The sequence below is a fragment of the Clytia hemisphaerica genome, unplaced genomic scaffold, assembly GCF_902728285.1.
Source record: "Clytia hemisphaerica strain Z4C2 unplaced genomic scaffold, Clytia hemisphaerica genome assembly, whole genome shotgun sequence".
Taxonomy (NCBI): Eukaryota; Metazoa; Cnidaria; class Hydrozoa; order Leptothecata; family Clytiidae; genus Clytia; species Clytia hemisphaerica.
In genome coordinates, this window is record NW_027103657.1 from 953,124 (window position 1) to 972,408 (window position 19,285).

General features: G+C 34.1%; 2 protein-coding genes across 3 annotated transcripts; both read right to left on the bottom strand.

Annotated features, from left to right (window-relative positions):
• Nucleotides 1–798: 798 nt before the first annotated feature.
• On the bottom strand, nt 799–3,006 carry LOC136803237 (ribosome biogenesis protein BOP1 homolog). 2 transcript variants are annotated; one of them, XM_067059960.1, is made up of 2 exons: nt 2,915–3,006; nt 799–1,540 (listed from the first exon to the last, which is right to left on the bottom strand). In XM_067059960.1, the coding sequence occupies exon 2, from the start codon at nt 1,538–1,540 to the stop codon at nt 881–883; it is 660 nt and encodes a 219-aa protein (XP_066916061.1). In that variant the 5' UTR covers nt 2,915–3,006; the 3' UTR covers nt 799–880. The 2 variants fall into 2 exon arrangements, with proteins under 2 accessions (XP_066916061.1, XP_066916062.1); XM_067059961.1 differs by lacking the exon at nt 2,915–3,006 and adding an exon at nt 2,335–2,402.
• An 809-nt stretch (nt 3,007–3,815) lies between these two features.
• LOC136803235 (tetratricopeptide repeat protein 13-like) lies at nt 3,816–18,458 on the bottom strand. Its single transcript, XM_067059959.1, has 24 exons — nt 18,033–18,458; nt 13,736–13,764; nt 12,790–12,859; nt 12,624–12,694; nt 12,374–12,436; nt 12,165–12,257; nt 11,924–12,040; nt 11,431–11,544; nt 11,161–11,243; nt 10,863–10,935; nt 10,548–10,616; nt 10,167–10,271; nt 9,440–9,494; nt 9,124–9,242; nt 8,564–8,601; nt 8,284–8,329; nt 7,948–8,075; nt 7,506–7,709; nt 6,842–7,008; nt 6,194–6,414; nt 5,722–5,804; nt 5,344–5,422; nt 4,682–4,761; nt 3,816–4,346 (listed from the first exon to the last, which is right to left on the bottom strand). Exons 1-24 carry the CDS (start codon nt 18,256–18,258, stop codon nt 4,220–4,222), a joined length of 2,460 nt encoding a protein of 819 aa, XP_066916060.1. The 5' UTR covers nt 18,259–18,458; the 3' UTR covers nt 3,816–4,219.
• Nucleotides 18,459–19,285: the final 827 nt, after the last annotated feature.

Consider the following 19,285-nt stretch of genomic DNA (forward strand, 5'->3'; position numbering starts at 1 on the left):
TTCTATACTTTATTGTTTCCAATTTAAGACTAATACTGCATCATCAGTAAAATCTGCGTGTTTAAGATTTGACGTGCTTTAAAATGTCATTAAAACCGAAAGCTGTAGTCTCAAAATTTTGTGGTTAAAAAAATTTTATCTGTAAAAATTAAGTCAAAAAATATTCAGCATATCTTACTGTCTCATAAAATTCATAAGTTTGATAATTTATAACAGAAGATAGCCGCAAGTCAATAAAATATGTAAAATCGTAAAAGTATTGTAAAAAAACATTTTTTCGCAAAGTTTCAAGACGGGGGGACATATGCAAAAATCTCTTTTGTACATATGATGAAGATCACTAGACCACTTAATTAATGCTGTGAAGAAACTTCCAAAACCGGTAACCCAAATTTATTTTGAAAAAAATATAGGCAAAATGTGACTATAAAGAAGGGGCTAAATGATGATTTAGAATTCGTAATTAAGGTATCAAAGAAATTCTAAACTCTAGATAGCCCTTTCAGGATCCATACTACTGTGGAGTCTTGATAACTCGAAATCGCACAATGAACACAAATTTGTTCGGGTTGTGAAGTAAGGTTTATAAGAAATCATAAACTGAAGGGACCATAAAATTCGTCGAGTTAAGGAGACATTCGAGTTATAGAGGTTCGAGTTAAAGAGACTCCACTGTAGATACATTTTAACTTAAATTTGGCTTTGAGTCAAAATTATTTGCCAAAGATCAGCTGGGTCAAACCCAAGATGAAAAGTCAGAAATTTTATCAGTTGATCTGCTGAGATGGGAAAGGTTCCGCGAACTAATAGAAATCATATCAACAAACCAGCTCCCAGAAATCTACCTCAGCATTGAAGAAATTTTCATCAACGAGAAACTTTAATCACAGACACGCTCACATTTCTCTTTTTGATGTTTACACAAAAAGAAACAAAGGTCTTTGATGGTTCCCAATTTTTGAGTACACCTTGGGAATGCGCATTGATGGAACGTCAAAGGCATTCGACATCGTTTACGGCATTGTCTCTTATTAGCTGGTTTTTTGTCGGTTTCATTGTCGCTAGCCGAATCATCATCCTCGCTTTGATTGTCGTCATCTGATTGGTCGTCATTATTGTCGTCGGCTCCCGAGCCTGAATCGTCGTCACCTTGATCGTCGCTGTCGGTATTTTTATCGTCGTCGGCTTCACTAGTATCATCAGACTCGTCTTTACCGGAAATCTTGAATTTTTTATCGTCAGTGACGTCGATAGGTCGCTTATTTTTGGAAATCGTTAAATTGGGAATAGTTTTTCGTTTGGATACTACATCTCGATGCTCAGGATACATTTCACCAGATTGAGATAAGATTCTCAATTTCTTGTCGTGATCTCCTGGGACACTCTCCTTAGCAACGTCGTCAACTAAAGTCATTACCGGTGTTTTGAGTGCCCGTAATACGGATCTCTTTTGTAAAGCATGGTGTTTCGGGTGGTGGTGTCGCCCGGTTACAAGAGCTTGAAAACAACCGATAAAGAGAATCGTTAGAAATCCTTTCATCTGTAAGAAAGAAAAGACAAAAATATTGTTAGGTTCGAAGATGCGAAAACGATACACGTTTTTTTATGAACCAACAAACAAACAAAGAACATAAGGCTTCGAGGGCCAAAATGTTAAGAACAAGTTAAGAACATTTTGAGGCTTCACGGACTCCAAAACACTCAGTTTCTTAGGAAATAAACAAAAATAAAAACAATATAGTGAAGATTTTAAGAACTTTAAACTTAAGCTTAAAACTAAACAAATTAAAAACATCCAAAGGGCTTCAAAAATTTAGGATATTCTTATAAAAAGAGTAAAGTGTATAAAAGATTCTCCTAAACTTGAACTTCTTGCTGGCATTATCAATAAACAACTAAAATTATTGCAAAGTTTCGTTTAGGATAGTTTCAGAGTAAGTATGGGGCTAGGCCCACTACACTTTATACGAGAACAACATTTTAGGTTGGATTGCACTAAAACAATAAGTGTTGAAAGATCAAATTAGTCAGTCCAAATCTCCTTGTTTCTACCAAGGATTCTTCTGATCTTAAACATTATGGAATACACATTGTTATATAAGAGCATCCAAAATTTTTAAAGCCTGCGAATGTTTTTAACTTTTTGAGTTTTCAGCTTAAAAAAGTTCTTAAAATCTTCACTGTATTGTTTGTGTTTTTAGTGTAATATAGTTCATAAAAGCCTTACGTTCTTATATAGTTTGTTCTTATAAAAAACGTGTATCTTAACATTTATAAAAAAAGAAATCCTAATATTATACCTTGAAGTCAAAATTACTTAAAATTTTAAATTACCTTGATGTTGTTGACTATATATAACTTCACTTAAAATTCACTTCCTTCAAAGTAATATTACTATGAAAAGTTATCAGTGCGTCTATTAACAAATTTCTCCGCCAATTAGGTTTTGCTTGTAAAGTAACCAACCGTTTAATAAAATCAACGTCTATCTAACGTCTTTCGAACATTCAGAAAACGTTTTTGTAATTGTTTTCGATTGTTTTCTTTTCTGTTTCGTTTTGGTCTACTAGTCAAACAAATGTTTAAAATGTTTCATTCGAGGAATGAAAGAAGGAAGCTACTGTACGCTAGAAAGTGAAGAGACTTCCATGGATAGGACACTGGAGAAAAAAGTGAAGAGGCAAGGTGTTGTAAAGTAAATTGCAAGTATTCTTCACTTTAGCACACACACAGTTTTTATAAGAACTAGTAAATGGGAACCTCGAATAATATTGCCCGGACTTTCAAGCTAAAATTTTATTGTACTGTACTGTATTTATAAAACGGTTCTTAGAAGATAAGAAAAACCAAGGCTGAGTCAAAAAGTGCTGGTTAAGTAAGTTTACAACTAACGTGTCTTACAAAATTGGCTTACCTTCCGTCAGTATAGTTTTATGATTGTCAATGAATGAAACTCTTCGACAAAGTCACAAAGACATTCAACAAAGACCGTCAACACAAAACAACAAAACAAACAAACAACAAACAAAACGGATAACAATAAAAACACGACACACTTTATCACAGTAACATCAAAGTCAAAAATCTGATGGCCAAAATTGTCATATAAAAATATTCTATAAACTTTACTAGCATTAAAATTTTAAAGCGTTCGTAATGCCGAAAATGAGTTTCAAATTAGTGGCTTTCAAATGTATTCTTTATACAGCGTATTCTAAGGTCATTTAATCGAAAAAGAAAACACAAAGTTCGATTTCTATCGAAGATTATGGTGGTGTTTACAAAAGTTTCAAGATTTTCTTATAATCTTTTTGATTAGAATTTCAAAATATTTCTTCGTCATGCCGAGAAAACGAAAGCGAAATTGAAAAGAAACATCTGAAAGCAAACATCGAAGAAGCAAGCGTCCCTCATCATACAGAGAAAAATCAAACATCGACCTACAATGCCTGACTAAATATTGTGAAGAACACTCCCACGTTTTTTTATAAGAACATACTATATAAGAACATAGGGCTTCGATGGCCAAAATGTTACAAGTCAAGAACATTTTAAGGCTTCGTGGTCTCAAAAACACCCTTTTTCTTAGGAAAATAGCCAAAAATACTCACAAAATGGTCTAAATTAGAGCATGTTAAGAATATTTTTAGGCTTAAAACTCAAAAAGTTTAGAACATTCGAAGGCTTCAGAAATTTTGGATATTCGTATAAAAAATCGTGTAGGATCCCAAAATAATTGTTATCGGGTCCAATAAACCTCAAATCAACATTGATACTTAAGGGAGAAGGGATTTTGGTCACAATGTTAGTCTAGATAAAAATCCAGAAAAAGAGTCTACATTATGCATTTTCGAAGTGCCTGGAAAAAACTACAATCTTTTAAAAACTTCGGTTTCGTAAAAAAGGCTTGTTGGAAAAATATATACATTTCAAGGTATACTAAAACTAGAAAATATTTTCAAAAAATAACATGATGATGAAAGAATAGATTTAGAACGCAATCTCAGAACAAATTCAGACTAGAACAAAACACAAAAAAAACGAGGTTAAAACACAGGAATGAAACAAGTAAAATATCCTGTGTCTGAAAGAACTATAGGTTGGAAAGACAAAACATGAACGAGTATATGAAAATGTATAAAAAAGCGTTTGTAAAAAAGATTGGTAAAAATCAAAACTAATTCTTTTTTCAATATCCAACGTTACTACTATGGTGTGGTCATTGATGAAGCCTGTATGGTTTACATTGTTCTTCTGTAAAATCTGCATTCAATGCTTCTAGGACGGTTCTTGATGAATAGAAAGTACTGGTGACATCTGGATATTTTGATATTGAAACTTGAGCGCTAGAAAAAGGTAAGTAAGTAAGAAAAGTAACTAAAACTGCAGTAACATTATTTTTAATGTTCCATGAGTTGACACAATTTTAGAATTCGTACCACACATCCTAAGTAAGTGGCATTAAAATCACCGTATTTACCAGATTCTTCTGGTCCTATATTGGTACATCTAAACACCGAAAAAAACCGCCCTGCTTCTGAACCCATCCGAAAAAAAAACTGAAAGGAGTCCCGCTTATTAGTGTGCAAATTTTCAAAGAAAAAGAAATTCATACTTGGTTTACCACTAAGGTGGTAAAAATAAGAATCAAAATAGCAGACTCGAAAAAAATAATTCTTACTTTTTAAATTTAAGCCAAGATCTAATCTTTTTAATGAAAGCTTCAGAACTGCCAGCAAAGTATGCTTCGATATCTGGTTGCTAAAAACAGTAGTAAAAAAGCAACAAGAATAAAATCTCCTCATAAATTCATGTAATTTTTCATTGGGGCTTTTTCTTGAAGACTAGCTTGAAGAAAGACATTCTAAACGAGAATTTAATTTGGCGGATGACTGGAAAAACAAATTTGTGTGTTTTAGGATATTTTTTGCCAAAAATCATTATTTATATTACTGATGGCTGAATAAAATATATTTTGGAAGGAACTTAATTTGGCGGAATAGGCCTTTCTAGAAAAAAAACGTATACCCCTGTTGAGGAGGTCTATTTCCGTTCCAAGGGGATAAGGTTTGATATGTTGCGGAATTCCATAGGGAGATACAAAAATCGGTCAAAAATAACTGGAATTCCATGGGGGTAGCTTTTTAAATCCTACTAAAATTCAGAATTCCAGAGGAGTTTAAACCTGAAATTGCCTGGAATTCTAGGGGGTTACAGCATTTCCAGCCACAGAGGGATGGACCTTCTCAACAGGGGGTATACGGTTTTTTTTCTAGAAAAGCCCAATTCAGGCAGATAGCTTGAAGCGTGTTGACATATGAGTTAATTTTGAAATCTATTTACCTTTTCTACTGGTATTCTCGAAGTTAATTCTTTATCGATGGCTAAAAACATTCCCATCGCTACACTGTATGATATTGCACTGCAAAAAATAATCAGTGACGTATTTAAGATTTTGCCTTCCCCTATCCGATGTGATGTAAAATTAGTGTCAAATCTCTAGGACTTTTTTAGTTATCTTTATCATGATATTTTCTAAAATTAAAAATCGTGCCCATGTCATTTCGGGAAATTCATCGGCCTGTCAATAGTTAATCTTTTAATAAGAACAAATTTTGACTGAATAAAAGAAATAGATTTTCTTGAATACGCGTAAAACCCCTCAGCCAAAAAGAATTTTTACAAAAAAAAAGTTTAACTTTAAAATTTACTTTCACTTACCTTGTGCCCCTTGAGAGAGGTAGCAAATTGTAAAAATAATAAACTAATTGTAAAACTAAATTTGTTGTTGCGACGTCATTATCCTGAAGATGATGAGAAAGAAAACGAGTTTCATTAAAAACAGATTCTATGTCTTTCCAAACCCTGGTCTTTCCAATGGCGAGCCCTAGCTTTCTGTAAATCCAGTCTAAATGAAAAGTCAATTAAGGTAACTTCACTCTCTGCCAAAATAAAGTCCGCCTTCAAAATTGAAACAATTGCATTACAACCCAGTCGCTTTTACTTTCGTTTTCAGACCACGTGGTTTTAAATGAATTGAATTAAGATCGTCAGATCACCGCCTTCACCAAGTCAAGTCACTTTAGTTAATAGCGTGGTACTCAAGACAAGAAAACAGAGATTAGATAGACCTTGAATTTGAAAACTAGTGCTTATAAATTGAGAAAACAGTAAGATTGAAGAGACATATTACTTTGCCGCTATTTCTACTTTTCTTTTTGATGACGTCATCACGAAGCTCGTTGAAAACGTGACTAAGCTCTGCGTGATATTGGAATATTTGTTGTGACGTGCGTGCACTTTGTATGGAGAGTGTAATGTCTTCTTCGTTTTCACCAACGATGGAGAGCATTACACTGTTCAGGAGTGCACCTTTGGAACGACTCGATGGTACCTGCATACCCACAGTGAATGCTGAAAACACAGAAAAATCAATGATTTCTGGAACAAGTATCAGTGATATCATAAGGCATCTTTTGATAAAAATATAAAAATCTATTTGCAGCAGTAGAAACTTTATTTAAACTTATAAGGAGTTAAAAATTTTCCAACCTGCTCTTTCTAACAGTTCCAGACACGAATCCAGACGAGACAATATTCCAGGAAGATGGTCCTACTCCAGGAAATGAAGTAGGTCCATGGGAGTTATAGTTAGCATAGCGGTTGTATTGCATATCACTCCTATTACGCCAGTTATTCGTAATAAAGCTGGGTTAACAGATCCGGGATAAAAAGGAGACTTTTCAAGATTCTTCTCGGTTAATTTGAAACATTTTTTATTCCAGAACGAACAAACTCAAAACTTGAAGGCAAAATTACGCTAATAAAGGCCTTTAGTTACCTCCATTCTGGTTGGCACCGTCATATTTGCGAAGAATGTGAAGAATGTCTGTCGGTGAGACTGCCTTCATTACTAGATCTTGTGCTTTGGCTGGAAGCTTCTGTCCCAATAAACTTCTTATCATAAATTTAGCCAACTGTAGTGCTTCCACCGTATATGAGGAGTACCTGAAAAAATGAGCAGTTCTTGTGGATTTATTTAAGTTCTTGAGAAGCATATTACACATTGGTTGTCAAAAATGAAAATATATGTTGGTTTTTTATTTATTTACTCTTTGGAGTGAATTTCTCAACTTCTAGCACTTTTCAAAGAATCAAACCTTTTATCATTGGAAAGAGAAAAGATAAACTTAACTTTTGATAAGTCATTTGTCGAATTAAGTTTATTAGATCAGAAGTTATCCTAGTAAAATATTTTTTTTCTGAAATTACTCAAAAAATGTGAAAAATTCGGGCGAAAGACTCTTATTATGCGAAATGGCAATATAAAAGGAGCGCTGATTAATCGTGAACCAAAGGAGGATTATGCCTCTTGTCTTTTTTGGCGCCCTCTTGAAACGATCGCCGCTGGAGGAGAACTGTCGCCTATCACCTAGAATCCAGTAAGTGCTTAGTATTTGGCCTGATAAAAAAGGGTCACCTCTGTTTTAATAATCCTCAAATACCTTGGCATTTCCACGTAGCCTTTTTTCATGATCATATGAGTGATAAAACCCGCGTCGACAATTTGTTTCGGTAGCTGATCCAACCATATCACTGGCTGATCCATAGAAACTAATTTCCGCCATTTGACCGCCACTTCGAATATATCACGCCATGAAAACGAACGCCCTTTCCAGCCTTTCTTCGTTTTTGGGTTGTTCCAGTAACTGAGTGGTAAATTGACAGAATGTTAAAGTGCAAAATAAATAAATGTATTCCCTACGAGAAAAATACGTCAAGCGCTTCTTACATTGTTGAAATTATTACGAAACTTTGTTCGTGGCCTAACAAACAAAACCCTACCAACGAGTTTTAAGGTATTCATATGGAGTAAGTGTATCAATGGAAACACACCTGGGGATCATAATTCTAAAGTCGATGTAGATGTTTCGAAAACATTGATACCTTTGTATAGTTTGTGCAACATCGAGCGCAGCCAGTGCCATGGCTTTATTTGATCTTGTATTGGGCATAAACCCGTCCGCACGATATTGTAATAAATCGGACAAATCTCGTGCTTTACAAAGCAAAATCTATAAAAAGATTTATTCAATACACAGGGTGCAATCATGGCGTTCTAGCTCACTTTTTTCAAGAGAAATTGATCAAATAAGGGGACTTCAGTTGTACAAAAATATTCAAAAACCTTTCTTATCCAGTTCCCCCTTTTTGTTTATTTATAAAAGAGCCAACAGAGAACATTCTCAGAAGTGGAAGATAAATAAGAAACATCTTACTTACTTTAGTATCATTTGGAAGTTCTTGAAAAGAGACATCTTCGACATCTCTAGAATGAGAAGCAAAATTTTTTTCAATTGTTAAGCTAAGAAGATGATTAATTTGCATGAAAACTTTCTGAAAAAGAAATTAAAAGTTTCTCTAATACCGACGATAACAAACTATACTTAAAAGCGTGAAAAGGATACTTGCAAGACTCGGAACACACGACCATGTGACTGTAGATTCTTACGGGGGAATTTTAGAGAAAGGGAAAAGAAATCTTTATTTGAAACAAACTTACATGATGTGTGGTTCAATCCCTGGTTGTTCCGTGTAGTTCTGTAAAATAGTGAAGAATGGATAATATACGTATGGAAGTCACAGAAGTCAGAAAGAAAACAAAAAAAAAAACCGTTCACCGTTGATTATGTTCATTTGCTACCGATTTAAGTTATTTTCAGAACATAACTTTAATGCTAGATGCTCAATATTAAAGGTTTTATTTTTACATAAGTGTTCCCGTTTCGTATCAGACACATATTTCATATCAGAGCCAGTGTCTGCCTTTTGTTATATTATGCTGATCTAAGCAAAAAAATGTTTTTGTTTTCCTTTTTCTGACCAATCTTTCTCCACATAGCTGTTTCAATCCAAATGTGAAAAGCTTGTAAATTAAAATTGACGAGTAAGCAAACGATATCACTCTTATAAATATATCTTAAAAAAACCTTAAAGTAAAAAAAAGTGCTTTAAAACATTAGTTTGTTAGAACTTTTGAATCATTATTGCTAAATTGACTTAAATGTAAAATGTGTAAATAATGACACCTAAATAGTAGCCCGAGATATTCATCGAACTCACAAAGTGATTAGGTAGCACCTTTCTCGCCCAAATAAATCGATAGTTCTCGGGTAAATCTTCATCGAATCGATACGTCACCAAGGGCGTGTCCAATCGATGGTTCAGATAACGATAAAAATCTAAAAATCAAATTTTTGGTATTGTTTTGAAAAATTAACTCGCTGCGATGATTTTTTTTATGAATAAGGAGTCTTAATTAAGCATCGTAGATACTCGAGGAACATTCAATTTCTTCAGATTAAAGTCGATAAACAGGTAACTAGCAAAATAAACCAAAGTTAAAGTTAAATGCTCAAAACTGATGAAATATACCAACCTCGTAAATATAATGGTTCTTTGTATTCTTGATTGCACGTGCTTGAGAGCATCACCTAAAAGAGTAAAAAAACTATTTATCGGTAAAAACGGCATTAAATTATGTATTAGGCAGCCTCTAAAACAAGCCAATTAAATTCCCTTAAAAAGTCTAACTTCACTTCAAAAAGTCTTAGCTTCACCTTCTCGCTGAGTAGGATGAAGTTATGTATGTATGTAAAAAGTCTATGTCAATTGAAAGACATTTTCCTGAGTCTGTGCATTCTATCTTAGCTTCCAAATACTGCAGCTTAACTAAATAGACGTTACAGATAAAGATAAACATGACAGATGACAGATGATATGACAGATAAAAAAATTCACTCCATTAAGAATTAGTGAATAAGAACTAAAAACACTGATGATGATTATTAAATCGAAACATGTATGAAAAATAAAAATTAACATGCTTGGTTAAGTTTACCGACTATGCCTTCACTACTCATTAAACAGACGTTACTTTATCACTTCAACTGAGGACATCTTACATTTTTCACAAGAAAGTGCGCTCCTACACAACTTGGAGCTTTAGTTGTTAAAGTTTGCTTAAAATCGTAAAACTACACAACTTGGGGGTCACATATTGCCAAATACAAAAGGAAGTTTAATCAATCATCTAACAACAGCTTTTCTAATTTTATTGGATCAGATCACATGCAAAAAATAATGGGATTTGATTTTTTACTAACCCTTGTCATCACTTTAACAGCTTTGTAGAATTGACCAATGGAAGCGTAAGACACAGCACGCATGAACATACAGCTTGTCTGTGTTGGATCATTTCGCATACACGACTAAAAGGAAGAAAGGAGAGATATTCAAAATCTTAGGTGTATGATACGATAACCTTTATTTCAAACTTTCATCGGAAAGAGGGTTTCAAAAGCTTTTGAAAAAATACTTTTTTTGTGAAATGCTCTAGCTAAAAAGATACTCTAGTGAAAAAATCATTCACCAAAGGTGAATTCCTTCTAATAACAAAGGGGAATTCTCTAGGTTCTTACTACTATAATTAAAAGAAACTCAGTCATGATGTATCACAATGATGTACACGTTCCCTTGATACTTACTTGATACCACTTTACAGCTTCTTTGGGATGTCCATTTGAAAAGTAAACATGTCCTTTTAATTCCAGCGTCTAAAGTAAAAGAACATATTCTGGCTTACAGATAAAGCAATTAAGTGATGTAGTAGCCCCCTACAGCTTGTGTGAAATGAGTGATAAAAACTAGAGTCTAAATATTTATCTCCAAAAGCACAAGAAGAATGCAACATTGGCCAAAAACTTATACCCTTCTGCCGCCAATTATATTGAGACAAGCTTTACTTTCGTATATTCGACTAAAAATTATCATACGATTGAAGGATATTACAAAAATTTGACCTTGGTATCATCAGCTTTCATAGCAAGGGCTTTATCAAGGAACACATGTGCCAATGCAGGATCTCCTAGTTCACTAAGAGAGAAAATTTAGCATAATACTATTAATTACGTGCTAAAGTTTGTAAATGAGTTTATAAAACAATGTAATAAATTTATAAAAGTTATAAAATTATCCTTGTCTATTTTTTGGAAAAGGACAAACTTCCAATACCTTTGCAAAACAATGATTGGTCAAATAATTTTCAGTATCTGATTTTAATTGAAATGTTACCCAAAAAATATTATGTTTAATATTTACCTGTAAATAGTACCAATAGTTTGCCAAACATTCAGATTTTCTCCCTCATATTCAAGTGAATTCTTCAAAGCATCAACAGCATTCTAAATATTTAAAAATTGAATTTTGATGATAAACTGAATATTTACTAAAATATACTATTTTTATATAGAAGATCAAAGATTTATTCTATCATTAATATCTGCCTTTCAAAAATGTTTGTTTGTCATCACCCAACCAACCCAAGGCCATTAGATGGTGAATTTTTAAGTACAAGAAGAGAAGACAAACCCTGAGCATGCCCATATTTAGGTACGATAATCCTAAGTATTCGTAAGAGATTGCATTGTTTCCGTTGACAAACTTTTGTGCCATCTTTAAATATTGAACAGCCTGGTTGTCTTTCTATAATAAGAAATAAATCAAAAATGGTTTGGTGATAATCTTATCATCAAGCATCAGTATTGTGTAGAGAGCGAGAAACTAAGTCGAGTATCATACAAGATGATTGTTTGTTTATATGTCCATGCACAGACTTCAAAAGATTTGACCTGACACCCTATCTCTTCATGGCAGTAATGTTGAGAAATTAAAATGAACCTTGTTTTTTGGCACTTTTACAGTTCTACTCGCTAAACAATTTATTCTATTATCTGGAGATGACTGGATAAGATTTTTTCGTCACCTGTGTTTCTAGAAACAAGACTTTGCTTTGGCCCGAATAGGGATGGTAAATACAAAAATAAAAGCATGCAAGCATTTCATTGACTTATTGTACACAGACCTCTAGCTTGTAGGAAATTATGCCAGCCATTACATATGCAGATCCATCATGTTTGAAATGAAGGTCTTTTTCTGCATCTTTCAGAGCATCTTCGTAATTTCCAGTAAGGTAGTGCAGCTGAAAAGAAAGAATTGAAAGAGTTTCAAAAGTCCTCAATGTGATAAAAAGCTATATCTGATAAGAGTTTATGCAAAGTCAGAGTTAAATCAGAACTAACAATTAAAGTTATTTTCAGGTTTACCTCTGCACGGCATCGATAAGGTAAATAAAAATTAGGTTTCTGCTTGATGACATGAGCAAAGTCTTTCATGGCGCTCTCAGAACTTGCTTTGATCTAAAAAAAGAATTTCAAGTCATTACATTGAAAATCAATCAGTGTCGTTAGAAATTTATGATAGATAAAGAAGGACTAAAAATCAAAATACAAACTTGATACTTTTATAAATTCACCTTAGCCAACCTGACAGCAGATATTCCCCTACCAATGTACCCAAACAATGCACCAGGAAAAGTCTGATAAAAAAACAGATAAGAATATAAATTAGAGATATCTTTATTAAAAAGAAAGCTAAAGAAGACGCCATAGCATGTAAGCGTGTTTGAAATTGCATGGGTAAAATCAGTATCTTACTGAATTTGAAAAAGATATTGTGTAAAGTCAAGTTAAGGGAGTATAGCACAATCGACAAAAAACAATTACCTGAACAATGGCATCAAAAACTTCAAAACTTTGCTCTGGATGACACATTCCAAGTATTTGAAATCCTTGAGCTGAAAATACATGATATTATATTCATAATCAAGCATGTACCTTTAAAACCTTTACACAAAGATAGGAATATTAAAAATAAGTCAAAGAAACATACAAAGCTCTTGAATAGTTGTTGTGTCATAATCTGTGCCAAAACTTTTGACAAGCTTTGTAAGGTCACTTTCCTAAAATATGAAAGAAAAACCCAATTTAAAAAAAAATGGAGACCTTAGGAGTCAATATACCAAATAAAGCTTTTTAGAAATAACAATAAAAGAATCAATTCTTTGTCAATTTTGAGAAATTACACATAATTGGATTTTTCAGAAAGTAATGATCAAAATGATCAAAATAGGATTTTGCGTTAAAATCATGGCATTTTGTAGCATGCCATAAGTTACACGAGTAATCATTTAATAAGAAATTGATCTATTTATCAATCAGATTTATTCAATACCCCTCTAAAATACATATTAAAACAATTTGATATTCTTTTGAGAAGGTTGCTATGTGTTTAAGAGCCATTTTCTGAGAAAAATAGGCAAAAATGGGCAAGGTCAGGAAGTGATATCCTTAGATTTCTGAAACTGAAAAATGCCCCCTCTTTCATCTAAGCTTTTAAAGAGCCGTTGCTATGAGTAAACAACCCGTTGCTAAGGAGTTTTCAGGCATAAAATCTTAGTAAACCAGACTCACTTCTAGGGCTTATTCTGACTCAAAGAGACTAGGGCCCATGAATTTCTTTTCAGATATGGAAAGTGGAAGAGTAATAGAACCTAATTCTTCAAAAAGAATTTTTCAAAGTGAGGGCCGCAGCCATTATAGACTGCGAAAGTGGAGACATTTTGGACTTTGAAAAATTTCAAAATGGCGGCACACTCATTGTTGGCCCATGAAATTTTTTTGTGCAAATGAAAGTAAGTTCGGTTGTTTATCAGAAAATCTTAACTGGTACATGTAGAAGTGAGGCCCAAGTAAGATATTTGATCTCAAAAAGGGCAGAAATTTGGCGAAACTTATTAAGCGTTAGGCATTTTTTATGCAAATTCAATTATAATTACCTGATCATAAAGTGTGTGAGCTTTACAACCTAAGATAAGGAGAAAAAACCTGGTTAAAGAAACTTAAAAAAAACAACAACAATGCGCTGCATTTCTCATTCCCTGCTTTACAATTTGGCTACATTAAGCAATTGAAAACTGTCAAAGTTTGTTTTGTTTTATATTCTCTGTTTTCCTGCTATCCTTTAGATGACTTATCCAGCCAGAAGAGGTTGCTTTACCCAACAAAAAGATAGAGCAAGATCCTATTTACAGCAGCTGTGGCCACCGGCCAGTTGAGCTTTTCTATGTTGTCACCCGGTGACCCTTTTTTGAACTTTTTCACCTTTGTGCTTGGGATGATCTCACATCTTCAAACGATGCGACTGCTTTTTCTAAGATTCTTTTATAAATCAACATCAAGAGAAGTTTTCATATTGAATTATGCAAGAATAATGGTGGCCATCGCGAGATTTCATAGAAAAGAATGCAAAAAGATAGATAAAGCTTACATGCATAATTGGCATTATATTAAAATGTTATCTTCTATTGTTATAGAAGATTTCTTTGCTTCTTGTGAAAACCAGAAACATTCTCTTATTTCTTAGAACAATGTAATCTGTAATACAGTCCTAACTCACCACAGAAAATAATGTTGTACATTATAGAAAATAATGTTGTACATTATATAGGTTTTTAACGCATTACAATGTGGTAGATTCGGCCAAAACTCAGGTCTCTAAAATCAGACCCTTACAGTGCAGGAAAAATTTGGCTGAAAATCGAAACTTATAGTGCAATTTTTCGAAATTTTTTGCCCTTTTCTTTCAGGGCAAAATTTTATGGAATTTCTCAAATTTTACCTCAAAATTTGGTATTTTCTCAAAATTCTACACCCTTACAGTGCACTTTTTCCCACTTGCTCACAAATCAACCCTTACAGTGCACTTTCCAAAGTCCAAAAAACCTACCATTAAGGGCCGCACGTCCGGTAGGTCACTTACCTGGAGTGCCCCCCGGATTAAAAATTGTTCAAGGACCTTTCTACACTCGAAGAAATAAAAGAAGGCCTCATGTACACTTTACAGACCTAACCATTTTCCTTTTAAATTGGTGCTCATCCATTCCAGATCATCTAAATAATGACGCAATGTTTCGAGCTCCAACCCTGACTCTAACTGATAAGATTGAAATAACGAAATAATCAAAAAGGTCAAAAGGGAAGAATAAAAAAAGTCGACATTTGGCCGTCCCCAACCCTGACAGAAAGTGACTGAACCCCTAGCAATTCATTACTCATTGTTTATCACAGGAATTAAATACATATGGTTTAAAAGAATGACAAATTACGCATGCGTGTTATTATATTAATGCAGGAATCGCAAGACGCACCTACTGTTATAATGTAGGACAATATAAATATTAAAAACCTACATAATAATTATAATGTACAAAATTGGATATTGCTGCAGTGTAAAGCAACTTTTGGATTGTTATATTATGTAAGTACAAAATAAGCAATCAATTTTGCCTAGGCCTCACCCAACTGCCCCTTAAAACATTCATCATGTGTACACATGCACGACCCTGGACACCGTCGTACATTGCCAGTTACATCAATATGCCTTCTTACCTGTCTTTAAAATATAAATAAAAGTTATCACGGAAAAGGACGCGAAAAAAAAAGACATAAGTGTGAGAACAGAGTAATCAAACTCGTTAGAAAAAGTACCATTAGAAGTCATAAAAAATCAACCTGAATAAATGCAATCAAAATTCCAGAGAACTTCATAATTCCCCAAACAACATTACATTACTATGTCAAACTCCCATCACATAAATTTTACAATTAACGTCAGAGTAGACTACGCTCTCCACCGAAGAGGTTTATTTGGAAAGGGTAATTATATTTTATTGTTCGCTTCTTTTTTAAAGATTTGCCGGGTTGGAAAAGTATGAATTTCTTTGTACATATTTTACCTACCCCAAATATTTAGGAGGCTGAGTTTTAAACGAATCGTCAAGTTGAAACGAACGATAAATGTATCAAGGTCTGTTTTATTTACCCCCTGATGACTTAACAAAATAGACTTAAGGCTGCCATCGAAAAAATGCTCTGTTCGCGTCGCAACGGGTGTTAAAAATGCATGCGGGCAAGCGGAAAAATTCCCGGGTTTTTTTAAATTACGGCAGTAATTCGGGGGCGGGTGGTGACGCAAACAAAACAAACTTTGTACCCTATGCTGCACTCAAGCACTTAAGCCAAAGTCCCGCAAAGGCGGGACAAAAATCAGTTTTTTGAAGTTTGCAAAAAAATGCCACATAGAAGATCTTTCAAATTCAGTATGTGAATAGAGCAGTAAAAAATACAACTTTTCTATTTTTCCTTTTTTTTGCAAAACTTTTAGGAATGAAAATAAAGGGATAATGATAATTGAATACTATCTATTGATGATCCGCGGCACTATCGTAAAGCTAGAATCGCTTCGCGTACTCTTCGCTTGAGAAAATGATTGACAGATTGATGAAAATCAGCGAAAAATATGATGCGGACGGGTGACGCGAATAGAACAATTTTTCGATGGCCGCCTAACTCGATGTTACAATCCAATCATTGAAAGTTTGTCTCGGCCTTTTTATAATGAGCGAGACATACATTCTCTGATTACGCAATTTTCATATTGACATAGACCTTTTCGCCTTTCCGTCTGCCATCTTGAATTGTATGCAAAAATACAGGCACGAAAATGCCGTGGTTGGAATGTATGCAAAACATATGCAAGTTTACACAAAGATTAAAAAGACAACAAAGCATCTTATAAATAAATATTATAATCATTAGAACAATAAAAGATGGAATTTCTTAATCCAAAAGGAAATATTTACAGAACAACAAAAGCCTTTTAGGAATTTGTTCTTAAAGACATTGCATATTCTGTTTTCATGCCATTAAAAAATTCCACGAAGACGGAGTACACACTATCAAACTTTCAAAACACGAGAACTGAAAGCAGTAATTATGACGTCACACTTTCTCAATGTTTTGATTTGATCATTTGGCGGCTCTATTCCCAGGAGAATAATTTGCCGTCAGCCGAATAAGGATTGTTTTTTACCTTCGCGGGTGATTTTTCAGTTTGAGTTTCTGTCTAATGTTATGGTCTTTTATAGTGCTTGTTCTAAGAGATGAGCGAATATAATTGTTTTTAGTTTTCAAGAGAAGCAAATTTAATCTTTCTTCTACAAGATTACACTTTAATATAACAGTGTAGCTCTAAAGCTCTAAAACAGCATCTACTAACATGAAAACCAGAATATGATTCTTCAATGGGAATCAAAACTATAAAGTGCCAGAAGTGCACTTACAAACATCAATTTGTCAGGTCTAACAAAATTAATAACCGCACTGTCATCATTGACAATAAAACAAACGATTTTCTGTCAAGAGCCTTGTAAACATTCCAACAACTTCCATCGAAATGATCTATCACAGCTCAGTCTACCATTTTTAGCGCAGTCCGAGGATTGAGCCGAGAACGCTCCTCAAGCTCCTGCGCGGGTGAAAAACTTCAATCTGTCGATCATTTTCTCAAGCGAAGAGTACGCGAAGCGATTCTAGCTTTACGATAGTGCCGCGGATCATCAATGGATAGTATTCAATTATCATTATCCCTTTATTTTCATTCCTCTAGAACTTTTGCAAAAAAAAAGGAAAAATAGAAAAGTTGTATTTTTTACTGCTCTATTCACATATTGAATTTGAAAGATCTTCTATGTGGCGTTTTTTTGCAAACTTCAAAAAACTGATTTTTGTCCCGCCTTTGCGGGACTTTGGCTTTTAAGTGCTTGAGTGCAGCATAAGGGTACAAAGTCCAAATATGCGTTTCCCGTAATTTTTGTATGAAGAGTTAGTACTATACTGTATAATGCCAATTATGCATGTAAGTTTTTAATTCATACTTTCTTTTTGCATATGTTTTGCATACTTTCTAAGGGAATTTCACCACGGCAATTCGGCCACCATAATTTTTGCATACAATTTTCGAGGCATTTTGATGTAACTGATTGGGCGGTGGAGTCCGGTGGGCATCCAGTGGGTGCACGGTGGGCGGAGCCTAACCCATTTTTACCACCATACATGTCCCACCGTACACGAATCGTACGGTGGGTAGTCGATCTGTGGTAATTCCATGTACGGTGGGATTTTGTACGGTGTTTTTTATCTAACCTAAAATACCACAGTACCCATCGGATGCCCATCGGACTCCACCGCAAAATGTACGGCGGTGTCCAGGGTCATACACTACACATGCATTACCTGGAAAATCAACACCAAGAAGCTTTGGAAAGTTGTTTGGATTCTTTTCATCTGATAGGTGCTGCCTTGCGATTTTGCTCATACGGAAAGAATGCTTAGAAGGATCCAAACTTGGTTGTTTGTCTTGAGCTTTCTGTGAGTTTTTCTGAGCAAAGGAACATTTCCAAAACAAAAGCTGGCCAAACAATAATAGCCAACAAGTATAAAAAACAAAATATTGTCCCATTTTCTATTAAAAAAAATGATTAAATATACCCAAAGATGGCCAAAATGGATCTTCTATTCCATTTTGCGTACGACCTGGTCCTTTAAATTCTTTGAAATGTGAGCTGAATGATCAATTTGTTGAGTTTTAAACCGAAAAAAGAAGATTTTCAACTTTTTCATCCACAGATCAGCATTCGAACCCTTTTGAATTCTTGTAATAAATGCACGAATTAAAAAAAAGTAGATTCTAGTCTAGTTTTTGCATAATTAAAATTTTGCATAATTATCACTCTTTCTATTTTTCTCTACCAATGAGAATCTTTATTTGCGCGCTTTTTGTTATTTTTTTCGAATAATTAGATTGGCCTAGCTCAGATACTACACATAATTTTATCTGTTTTGAGAAAGAAAAAAAACACACAAAATGCAAAAGGCAGTGTAGACCTAAAGCTCTAAAACACCATCTAATAACATAAAAACCAGAATATGATTCTTCAATGGGAATCAAAACTATAAAGTGTACTTACAAACATCAATTTATCAGATCTAACAAAATTAATAACCGCACTGTCATCATTGACAATAAAACAAACGATTTTCTGTCAAGAGCCTTGTAAACATTCCAACAACTTCCATCGAAATGATCTATCGCAGCTCAGTCTACCATTTTAGCGCGGTCCGAGGATTGAGCCGAGAACTCTCGCAGAGCGCCCGAGCTCCCGCGCGGCGCGCACCGCGGGGTGAAAAACTTCAATCTGTCAATCATTTTCTCAAGCGAAGAGTACGCGAAGCGATTCTAGCTTTACGATAGTGCCGCGGATCATCAATGGATAGTATTCAATTATCATTATCCCTTTATTTTCATTCCTAGAACTTTTGCAAAAAAAAGGAAAAATAGAAAAGTTGTATTTTTTACTGTTCTATTCACATACTGAATTTGAAAGATCTTCTATGTGGCGTTTTTTTGCAAACTTCAAAAAACTGATTTTTGTCCCGCCTTTGCGGGACTTTGGCTTAAGTGCTTGAGTGCAGCATAGGTTACAAAG